This window comes from Macaca fascicularis, chromosome 1 (genome assembly GCF_037993035.2).
Source record: "Macaca fascicularis isolate 582-1 chromosome 1, T2T-MFA8v1.1".
NCBI lineage: Eukaryota > Metazoa > Chordata > Mammalia > Primates > Cercopithecidae > Macaca > Macaca fascicularis.
In genome coordinates this window covers 191,679,663-191,691,962 of record NC_088375.1, presented here as the reverse complement: position 1 = coordinate 191,691,962, position 12,300 = coordinate 191,679,663, and the positions used below count along the sequence as shown (strand labels likewise).

The 12,300-nt window shown below is 42.7% G+C and overlaps 1 protein-coding gene across 1 annotated transcript; it reads right to left on the bottom strand.

Moving 5' to 3' along the window:
• Positions 1-6,359: 6,359 nt before the first annotated feature.
• LOC123572959 (olfactory receptor 2A7-like) lies at positions 6,360-7,307 on the bottom strand. Its single transcript, XM_045391053.2, has one exon. The coding sequence runs from the start codon at positions 7,305-7,307 to the stop codon at positions 6,360-6,362; it is 948 nt and encodes a 315-aa protein (XP_045246988.2).
• Positions 7,308-12,300: the final 4,993 nt, after the last annotated feature.

The window sequence follows — 12,300 nt, the reverse complement described above, 5'->3', positions numbered from 1 at the left end:
ATTCTTGATGCCCTTGCAGTTGCAATGGGAGAACACTGTGTAAGATCATAGAAGCAGGGACTGAAGCCAAAATACCTACCTCCACAGTTGGAGAATGTTCTATCCAAATTGGCCTACCATAGCTCTAGGCACTTAGTAGGAATTCTGTTAATACTTGCTGGTTTGTCTAATTGACTAACCCCAATAAAACTCCAATGGCTCTGTTGTGAGAGTTGTACAGAGGAGTCTTACTTTGAAGATCACACACACACACACACAAACACACACACACACACACACACACACACAGCATAAATCAGTTTCATAGCAAATGTTTTATAGCAAGCCAGAAAGTTCTAGACCTGTCTGTAGTTTTAAAGTCGTTCTTTCAAGTATCAAGACTATAGGTGCTGCAAATGACAGTAAATAAAACAACAAGCAAATAGAAAATCAAGTTTCTTCTCTTTGTTTTCTTTCTCTCTGACACTGTACCTTTCTCACACACTATAAATTTTCAGAAAAAAGCGAAACTTTAAATAAATGTTTTTGGGAAGAGAAAGGAATCTTTTTCCTAGAACATTTATCCCCTCATCCACACCTTCCCAGTCATACCTGCAGTGATCACAACTGTAAAGAGCAAATTGACATGTAAAGTTGGCCTCAGAGACTCAAGAATTTAGACATAGAGAAAATTTCTGTGCCCTTGGTATTACTCAAAAAGGTGAAACACATTTTCCTGGAAATGAGATACCTGTGTGTATTAGTCTGTTTTCACGCTGCTACTAAAGACATACCCGATACTGGGCAATTTACAAAAGAAAGAGGTTTAATTGGACTTACAGTTCCGTGTGGCTGGGGAAGCCTCACAATCATGGTTGAAGGCAAGGAAGAGCAAGTCATGTCTTGCATGGGTGTCAGCAGGCAAGGAGAGAGCTTGTGCAGGGGAACGCCTCTTTTTAAAACCATCAGATCTCATGAGAGTCATTCACTATCACAAGAACAGCATGGGAAAGACTTGCCCCCATGATTCAATTACCTCCCACTGGGTCCCTCCCACAACATGTAGGAATTCAAGATGAGATTTGGGTGGGGACACAGCCAAACCATATCACTGCATGTCTGGAAGCTTTTTGTAAAACCTAGTAAGGAATCTTCCACAGCCATGTTGTTCACAGGATAGAACTGAGTGGTGGGTGAGAATGTATCTTCAGTCTGATCTGGACTCAGTCCTTGATCCTAGGTTGGCAGCCCGGACAAGAGGGCATGTTACTGACCAGTCCTTTTTTCTTTATGCTTCTCCTGGTCCTTAAATGGTTGTAACAGAGTTCTATCATCTGGATATGTCACATTTTCCAGATTCCAAAGAAGAAATTGTCATTTATAAAATGGTGCTGTATAAAATGTTTTAGTAAATGTGATCCTGTTAGATTATTACCACAACCTGTGGAGGTCAGCACCACCATTTTCATTTTCATAAATGAAAATTTCAAAATCAGCCATCCAAGGTCAGATAGATATTATAGTGAGTGATAGATCTGACTTAAACTCCAAGTCCCATGTTCTCACCACCACATTAAGATCAAGTGTGTCTCTCACACCATCAAATGTCATGTAGGGTTTAGCAGGACAAAACATGAAATAAGCCCCTTTAGGTGACATTGTTTGAGAAAAGTGACTTGTGTAGTCATAATTTTAGGGGACAGAAAGTACATGTTGCACAACATTGCAGAGTGTCAAGTTTTTCCATAGAAAACCCCCAAACCTTGGATCAGAATTTCAATATCTGAAATATTATACAGAAAGTGAAAGGCTGATAGCTATCAATTTGAATTAAAATAATACCTCATAAAGTTAGGGACAGGACCCCAGCTCAGATGGATGAGGAAAATATTTAATTCTCATGTTAGAGGCAGTATGCCATAGCATTGGAATTAGCAGGATCTGAGTTTGAATTCTCACTCTAATTATGGATACAACCTAGGCATTGAAAGCTAACTATGTGCTGAAAAATCTGAAGTATACCTCCATCCTAGATCTTTTCTTTGAACTCATCTATTCAACTGCCTATTTGATATCTATCTCCATTGGAATATCTAACAGGTGAGTTAAACATTTTCTAAAATCAAATTTCCAGTCTTCCCCCATAAACCTGCTCCTCTTACAGTCTTCTTCAGTTCAGTTAATGGCAATTTTATCCCTTCAGTGGCTAAAATGAAAAAAAAAAAAGCACCTCAGAGTCTTTTGAACTTTTCTCTTGCTCCCATACCCACCACTCCCATGCAATACATCGGCAAATATTATTGGTTCCTTTTCAAAGATACATCCCAGGAAAAATCACCTCTCCATCTCCACCATTGCCACCAGTCCAAATTGCCATCTTATCAGAAATATTGCAATATCTTCCAAATAGTCCCACAGTGTCAACTCTCTTTCCTCAGAGTCTATTCTTAGAACAGTCACTAGAGTGATCCTGTTAAATATAGGCCAGAAAATGTAAATTCTCGTATCAAAACCCTCCAGTGGATTTCTGTATCTCTCAGGAAAAGCCAAAGTCCTGATGGGTCACCTCCCTGTCCTCATCTCCTACCTCTCACTTCTCACCCTATTGTTACTGGCGGAGGGTCTTGACTATCAGTCGTCCAGGTTCTTGGCATTTTGAACAAAGCATTGGGCAAAACTCACAAACAAAGCAACAAAGACTGAAGCAACAAAAGCACAGGTTTATTGAACTGAAAGTATTAATACACTTCACAGAGTGGGAGTGGGCTTGAGGATATAGCTCGAGTCCTGGTTACAAAACTTTCTGGTGTTTAAATATCCTCTAGAGGTTTCTCGTTGGTTACTTGGTTATACCCTATGTAAATGAAGTAGTGGCCCCCAACTAGTCTGATTGGTTGTGGGAGGTGAACAATCAGAGGCTGAAGTGAAGTTACAAAGTTACATTCCTATACAAATGAAGGCTAGGACTGCGACCTATCTGATTGGTTGTGGGAGGGGACTAATCAGAGGCACTTTTCATGTTTCCTGTGTCAGGAAGTTGAAAGGGGAAGGAGGTTGCAAAAGGAGTAGCCTCTGATCCTTTTGTTACTTCTGCATGAATAGGTGGGGTTTTTCCTTTTGATTTAGTTCTAGGAAGCCAGCAAGAATCGGCTTTAGGTTCTCTGCCTCCAGACCCGGTTCTCCTGCCTCACTGCCTGTTCCCCATGCAGTCTTTGGCTGCTCCTCACACAAGAGATACTCCTATTTCAGAGCTTTTGCAATTACTGTTCCCACTGCTGGAAATTCTCTTTCCCAAGATACCTTTATGGTTCATACTCTCACCTCTTTCAAGTGTTTGTTCAAATGTCATCTTCTTAGGGAATACTTGAGTCTCTCCTGACCATTCTGCGTATGGAAACATATCACACTCCCTATACCTATCTCCCGTTTAATCTTTCGTAAAGGTAGCATTTAGCATCTTCCAATGTACTATGTAGGTTCTAAATTATCAGTTTCCCTCACAAAAATAGAAAGATCCTGTCTTCTTGATTCATCGTGTGTTGCCAGTTGCTAGGACAGCGCACACTGGAAAAAGACACGCTGGATAAACGAGCCAATGGAACTGAGCTGTGCACCGAGGCACAAGCACTGGCGTTTGTTGTGGTGGAGCTATCCTTGGTGCTGAACCTTACTTCTTTTTTTTTTTTAAAATTTATTTATTATTATTATACTTTAAGTTCTAGGGTACATGTGCATAGCGTGCAGGTTTGTTACATATGTATACTTGTGCCATGTTGGTGTGCTGCACCCATCAACTCGTCAGCACCCATCTCTTATGAAGCTTCCTTCCCATTGTGCGGACCTCATTCTTGGGCTTTTCCTTGGATTTATACAGCTCTTACCAGATTTCTAAACAGGGTCTAGCGCATGCCATTTGCATACATTTTCCATAGTCATCCCATAAAGTCAAAAAAGTCAATACCCACTCCTGACTGCATCTTACAACTGATGAAAGTGAAATTTAATTAATGTTAGGCAAAGAGCCCAATGATGCCCAGCGTACTGTCTTTGATTCTTGCACCTACAATTTAAAAGTAAAAATGACAAACGAGAGTTTGTCTATCCAGAGAAGAGAGTTTATCAATAAAGGTTCCATGTTATTTAAAGAAGAGAAAAGAGACTGAGAAATTTGAACATGGAGACTTATGAAGAACTTGAGAGATCTCATCAAATATTTCAAAGTTTGTCATGCAAAAAAGGGAGACATGTATATTGTATGTTTCCAGAGGGAAAAATTACAAATGATTTGTAAAAGTTACAGGGAGGCAAACCTTAAGCTCAACTTACAAAAAAAAAAAAGAAAGAAAGAAATACCCCTGGTGATTCACACTGTCAAATAATAGAATATTTTGCTGTTTGGAAAAGAGTGAAATAGTGAACTCTCCATTTTTAGCGGCATCCAATAATAAGCTACAGGGCCATATTATTCAAAAGTAGTGTCATTATTTTGGATGTAAAGTTAGGCTGGATGACTTTAAAAGTCCCATTTACCACAAACATCCTGAATTTCTAAAGCTCAATGACATGAAGATTCAGAGAATTTATAATTTTAGAGGTGACTTCTCAGTAGGTTCCCAACCTCATAGCAGAATCTAGAGACAAAACAAAGTAATATGGTAATAATGGGAACCAAGTAAGCCTGAAATAACGTATCGGTCAACTGTAATGAAAATTTAAAGTTTCTACTGTCTTATTGTATTTTTGCAAATATGGAGCTCCCTTGGGGGCTAGAATTGGTACCTAGAAAGGGTTACTTTTCTGCCTTCCTAGCAAGACCTGCTCAATGCTCATGTTTTTATATGGATTTCTAGCTTGGAATGGTTTTTGAATTTTGATATGGTTGCAAATATTATTCATTATGTCTTTGTCTGCTTTTGCCCTCCAACAAGAGTTGAGAAGTTGTGATAGAGACTCTACATATATCCCACAAAGACAAAAAATATTTACTATTTGGCCCTTTACAGGAAAGGTTTGCTGACTGCAGCTCAAGACAAACCAACTCATTCACATACTCCAAATACTCCAGATACTTTCACAAAGGTGTGGTCTATGAGGCAGACTGTATCAAGGAGGCAGCAGAGGCTCTGGGGTCAAAGAAAATTCAAGTTCAGTCCTGCCACTAACCAACAGCACAAACTAGGTGTTTATCTTAACAAGCCTCCAATTTATCATCTGTAAAACTGGGAGAATAACACATACCTTGAAGTTTTTTGTGAAGATTAAATGAGACTTTAGATGTATGTAGCACTAGAGCAACAAACATCATTTGCTTTTACTACTATTATTAAATTACTCCTCTGGTTGTAATTCTCTACCCTGTTTTCTCCTCTTGATAAAATTCTAATCATAAAAGTCTTCCTTGAAGGTGCTTCTATTACTTCTCATACCTATACGGTGCATACTCTCGTTTGTGGAATTCCTTAAAGAGGAGAACAATGTCCTACCTTTCTTCAATTCTTAGCACAGGGCATGGGTAGGAGTTAATAAATACTGGATTAATGACTTTATGAAGTTATACTAATCATATGAAAGTGAGTTTATTGCAAAGATGAATTTTCAGTCCAATGGCTTTATCACTTTCTCTCTCAGAACTACTCTTAAGGTCTTACTCCTTGAGGACTTCTACCCAGGTTGTCCACTCCACAACAACCACAATCCTCTCTTTGGCAATATGTTAACTGAAGTGCACAAAGTTAAATGGAAAGGAGGAAAAATTAAATAAAGAACACATGAACATTTCTTAAATTATCTTCCTCACATGTGCTTCTCTTCCAGTCTTAGTCTGTGTCACTTGAAATGGCATTACAGTGGGGAAATGGGGCAGGAATAGAATGCATTTTCATTGAGCACTAACCATGGATCCATCACTTTACATCAAAGACAGGATAAGGGTTAAGAGCATGGTCACTAGAATCAGTCTTGGGCTCCAGTCCCAAATCTACTGCTAATTAGCAGAGTGACATTGGGCAAGTTATCTTTTTTTTTTTTTAAATATACACCTATTATGTACCCAAAGAGCAGCTTATCTAGGCTTTGTGTGCCTACATCCTCTTCTAGAAACCAGTGATAATAATAGTATTTATTTCAAAGGATTGTCCTGATGGTTAATTGAAATAGTACATGTGAAGTGGCTGAACACTGTGCCTGGTGTTCCTGGAAGACATTGCAGGGTCTGGTCTGCCAAACAGTGAACTGTCTCCCACAGACCTGTGTGGAGTTGAGATTGGGAGCTGAGTGGGAGTGTCCACTGGTGCTGCTGGTCATGTGATGAGTGTGTGGGGCAGTGATTGTGCACCATGAGTCTTATTTCTCTGACCCCCAGCTATCACTCCAGGGACTCATTATAAGGCCGTGCCCCAGCCTGTCACCCTGAGGACAGCCCTCTTCACGTCCTTGTTCCGGAGGCTGTAGATGATGGGGTTGAGGAAGGCAGAGATGACATTGTAGAACAGAGCCAGCTTCTTGTCCTCTTCTGGGGAGGACTTAGAGCCAGGCTTCATGTACATGACCATGGCTGGCACAGAGAACATGGTGACCACAGTGATATGGGAGGCACAGGTGGAGAACGCCTTTAGCTGCCCCTGTGCTGAACGTATCTTTAAGATGGCAATGAAAATGTTGAAATAAATTACAAGAATGAGGGAAAGTGGGATCAGGATGACACTGAAACCAAGAATGAAATCTACTCGGTCATTGACTGAGGTATCTGCACAAGCTAGCTTTAAGACTGCAGGGACTTCACAGAAGAAGTGGTTGATTCTGTTGGGGCCACAGTATGGCAGGTGCATGGCAAAGACTGTGTAGACAAGGGCAGAGGTGACACCCCAGAGTCCACAAAAAATGACCATTACCCCACAGAGCCAAGGGCTCATGATGACTTTGTACCTGAGTGGGTGGCAAATGGCCACATACCTGTCTATAGACATGATGGCAAAGAGCCAGGACTCAGTGATGCCTAGCACCAGGAAAATGTACATTTGGGCCACACAGCTCGTGAAAGGGATTGTCTTCTTCTCACTGGCCAGATGTGCCAACATCTGGGGCACAGTTGTAGTAGTGTAGCCCAGGTCCAACATGGACAGGATGCCAATAAAGAAGTACATGGGAGTATGAAGGTGTGAATCCAGGCAAATGAGGATGGCAATCAAGCCATTGCCCAGAATAATCAACAGGAAGATCATCAGAAAGATCAGAAGATCAGCCGAGAAGAGCAGAGGAGTGGTCCTGGGGCTGAGGGAGAAGCCCAGAAGGATGAATTCAGTCACAAAGGACTGGTTGGGCTCCTGCATTATGTTCCACCTCTCAGTGAAAAAGAAAGGCACCAATTCAGACAGGGAACTAGCTAAGGTTTTTACTCAAGCTGGGGTCACTGGTGGGGTTGGGTAATGGTCAATGCCCAGTTCAGCTGAAACATGATAATCCCCAACAATACCGCCAATTTTACCTGCTCTTGTCCACTGTCACCACTCCCAGGAGATTTATGAAGAGGAGTCACATCTAGCACTGGCTGTACCTCCAAACCACCAACACTTACCCGTCTCAGCCTCAGTTTCTCCAGCTGTGAAATGAAAGCATTGAACTAGCCGGTCTCTAATTCCCCTTAGCATCCTCCTCTCCTTAGTGAGGCACTTGGATTTTCTTCATGCCACCAGGCGTTTTGAGATAAATATTGGTGTATTGACTCTATGCAAGTTGGAAAATTTCAGAGGCCTGTAACAATGAGAATACCCACATTATCCTTTGAAGATATCTATTTTTTTATCACTTTAATTTTACCCTCAGTCTGTCTACAAGCCAAGACAGCTCTCTGACTACCCACCCACCTGATCTCAGACCACAGTGTAGTAGAAAGAACACTGACTTCTAAATCCGGCCGGTATAATTTGCTGAGAGAATGACCTTGAACAAGCCATTTACCCTTCCCCCAACCTCTTTGAGGTTGCTTCCAGAAGTGCAAAATGAGAATAATTGTCTCTCTATTCCAGGTTTGCTGTGAAGATTGAATAATATTTTGGCATGGAAATTATCACACAAGAAGGCCTAACACGTGATATGTGTTCAATAAATCTTTTTTTTTTTTTTTACTGTCAATAATTATTTATTATTATTATACTTTAAGTTGTAGGGTACATGTGCATAACGTGCAGGTTTGTTACATATGTATACTTGTGCCATGTTGGTGTGCTGCACCCATCAACTCATCATTTACATCAGGTATAACTCCCAATGCAATCCCTCCCCGCTCCCCCCTCCCGTGTTCAATAAATCTTAACTGCATTTCTGCATGGCTCTACAGACTGGTATATACAAGACTGGTATTCAGGTCCAAGCTGTGCAAGCAGATGTCTTGAAAAGTCACTCCATCATCCTTGATGCCCAGCATAAATTTTCACTGCCCCAGGTGTCTACCCGCCATTCCTTCTCCCCACAAAAGTCAACATTCTGTTAACACTTTTGTCTTCTTGCTGACCCCTAGCTCTGTCTCTCTGAGCCTCAGTTTCTCCATGGGAACAGGGAAAGGGCACCCTCTCTGAAGAGATGTCATATGCATCATCAGCCCTTAGGAAATGGAGCTATCTTGATGTCCTCAGTGTTTCTCCTTCTCCTGGCACTGATTTGTCTGATCTCAACCTACGTGTTCCCCAGTTTGCTTGCTCTCCTTCGGAGCACCATGAACGAGTCTTCACAGGAACCTGTGCCTACACTCAACCCATTAGATGGTTTATTAATTTTGGTCAAAAGGACTGCACAGTTTGACTCTCCTCTGTGCTAGGCATCTTTCCAGGACCTTCATTGATGTTAATCTGATAGACGTCACGTAGCTGGCAGACAACCATTTTTATTAAAATCTACCTTTCACCAAAGAGCTTTTGCAGGTCACGTTGTCTCCCTAGGTTGGCTTCAGTTTCTTCCTCTGAACAAAAGATAATGGTGCTGGGGCCAGACGGTCCTGAAGGGAGAAAAACCACATGACAGGGTGGAATGGGCATGGGGTTTAGAGACAGCTGGTTCTGCTTGGATTCTGGCTCTGACTTGACTTGCTGTGTGACCTGGGCTCTTAGTTCACTTTTCTAGGCCTCTATTTCCTCAGCTATAAAATAGTATTCAAAATACCTACTTTGAAAGCCACATTCTTCTTGTGGAGAAGCAGCCCAAAGAGGTTGGACTATTCCACCTTGGGCGTTGTGTGGGGAAATGTGCTGCCATTTCTCACTATTTATTATTTACATGAAGCCAATGAATGGGATTTTTTTTTTTAGGCTCTGGTGTTAAAGAGTGTTTAACCTGGTCAAACTGTGAAGGCAAGCTGTGTTCAGTTGGGACAAGCTGTCTATAAACCAGTGAAGTATGCCTGCAGATGCCATTCTACAACCAGGACCTTGGTTTCCTGAACCCCAGAGCTCCCATCACTTCTCCCTAACTCTCCTGAGGGTGTACAATAGTCTCTACAAAGCATTTGGGAAAAAACTGCCTGACTCTCAGACACTGTAAGCAGAAAGCACATGTGAGGGAGACCCAGGAGCGACATCATCCACCATGATGAGCCCAGCCTCTGTGCCTCCATTTGGGCCAAAAATATAGAATTCAGCTTTTGAGCTGTGCCTTGCAAAATGCTTTGACATTCATTCTCACTTTGAGCCTCCTGATGACTCTGTGAGAAGTATAGGGGAGGGATTATTATCATCATCTCACAGGTGGAGAAACTGAGGCTCAGAGAGGGAATATATTGAAGAAACTGAATCTCATTCATTCTTCAGCAGCTGTAGGGTTTCCCATGTGCAGCAAAACCAGAGCTAGCCAGAGCTCAACTAATCTGAGTCATCAACTTACTGAAACTTTTTGTCCTTGATTCTTAGGATAAAAAAGCCAAATCTTAGGGGAAAAGAGTCTTGTGTTGGCTTTGGTTTGATTATATTTATATATGTGTATATATATATACACACACACACACGTATATATATATACATACACACACGTGTATATAACCATGCACGCACACACCGTGTGCATATGCACACCCACACATGCACATACACATGCACACACAGTAATCAATGTCATTTGTCAGATCAGTCCAGTCAGACAGGTCAGAAACTTGGCAAATCCTTCAGCTCCTGTCTCTACATCCTATCTGTCCCCTGGTTCCATTGCTGCCACCTTCAAAATGCCTCTCCCACCCATCTTGTCTCTCTCCAATCCCGCTGGAATGATCAGCTCAGACACTCAGCATCTGTCTCTCACCTGGTCTCATCTCAGTCCTCCCACTGGACCCTTTCTCAACCCATTCTCTGCCCTCCTTCAGAGTGTTCTTCCTAAAACAAAAATCCAATTGGGCCACTTCTTCCTGGCTTCCTTGTCTGCAGGGAAAAGTCTAACAAATTTAGGCCAATTCCCCGGCTTCACTCCTTAAAGCCAGACTTAGTTTTGGTCCTCAGACTCCAAGGAAGGTTGAGGGGCTTGACACTTTACAGAGATCATCTGCTGCTCTAGAGCTGACATAGAAAGCATCCCAGCAGCCCTGGAGGTCATCTCCAGAGAGGAGATGTGGAGATGGATTTACTGTAGGAAGGAGCTGTTTTCTAGGTCGCAATGGGAATTTGTGTCAGAGTTGAGACTCGGATCCAGAACTCATGACTCCCAGCTGGTCAGCTCCTCAGGCTCAGTCTTAGCTCAAGGCAAGCCTAAGCTAACTGGGAAATTTTGCAGGTCATAGCTGGGCATGGTGGCTCACCCCTGTAATCCCAACACTTTGGGAGGCCAAGGTGGGAGGATCACTTGAGCCCAGGATGTCAAGACCAGCCTGGGCAATATAGTAAAACCTCATCTCCATAGAAAATAAAAACATAATAGCCGGGCAAGGTGGCGCATGCCTGTAGTCCTAGCTACTTGGGAGGGCAAGGCAAGAGGATCGTTTGAGCCCTGGAGGTCAAGGTTGCAATGAGGTATCATTGTGTCACTGCACTCCAGCCTGGGCAACAAAGTGAAACCCTGTTGAAAGAAAGAGAAGAGGAGAGGAGGGAAGAGGAGGGGAGGGGAAGGAGGGGGAGGGGAGGGAAGAAGGGGGAGGGGAGGGGGAGGAAAGAAAGCAAGAAAGAAAGAGGGAAAGAAAAGGAAGAAAGAAAGAAAGAAGGAAGGAAGGAAGGTAGGAAGGAAGGAGAGAGAGAAAGAAAGCAAGAAAGAAAGAAAGAAAGAAAGCAAGAAAGCAAGAAAGAAAGAAAGAAAGAAAGAAGAAAGGAAGGAAGGAAGGAAGAGAGAGAGAGAAATAAAGGAAGAAAGAAAAGAGAAAGAAAAGAAAGGGAGAAAGAAAAGTCTGCAGGTCAGACACATCCTCACCAAGCAGCACAGCTCCACTTTATGCATGGCTTTATTGCTGCCCTCTGTAACCTTCTTACTTAGTACATAGCCTGGTGCATCATAAGACCCAATAAATGTTTGCTGAGTGATCTGCATACTGGGAGACCCTGGGAAGCCAGAACAAAGGAGAAAGGAATTATTACCTTCTCTCTCTCCCTACACTTTTCTCTCCTTTCCCTGGAGGTCAGGAAAGAATCACCTGTGTCTGAGAAGCCCCTCAGGAGAAACCAGGACCCAAGTCAATGGTGGATGGGGCGTTGGGAGAACTGGTGCTGAGTGCTGTGAATTTTTCTACTCTGTCCCTGTCCCAGCTAACATTAATAACTCTAGTGATAGCAGTTTATTATGTGCCAGGCACAGTAACATGTGCTTTACATTGATTATTTTATTTTATCCCCATAACTGGGTGATAGCTGAAAGATTTACTAATGAATACATGCACCATCCAATCAGAGCAGACACCAGCTACAGGAAGCAGGGAAAGCTGTAGCAGCCTGCCTGTGAGCTGAACAGGACACCCATGCATGCCACCCTGTACAGTGAGTAGCATTACTATACCCATTTTACAGATAAGGAAAGAGGTGACACCCCTTGCCGAGGGCCGCAGCTGCGCAGAGCCTGTACTCATGATCACAGGCACCATCACCTCCCTGAGCATCTATAGCAAGAATGGCTGGGCTGACATGCTAGAAAACAGGTCCTCATCCCCCCACAGCGCTACTCGTTCACTTGCCTGCTCATTCCCTGCCTCCTCCCAGGTAGGAGCTGAATGGAAGGAGTCAGAAGGAACAGAAAGCATAACCCAAAAGCAGGATGAGTGAAGCCAGGGCAGACAGTTGATCAAGCCAAGTAGATGCAGGGAGGAGACAATACCAGGCTTGTTGCTGGTGCTGCTTCTGCACACAGGGGAATGGCCATATGCTGGTT

Excerpts from the sequence above, each read along its gene's own strand:
- LOC123572959 (XM_045391053.2), bottom strand. The coding sequence starts at position 7,307 with ATGCAGGAGCCCAACCAGTCCTTTGTGACTGAATTCATCCTTCTGGGC.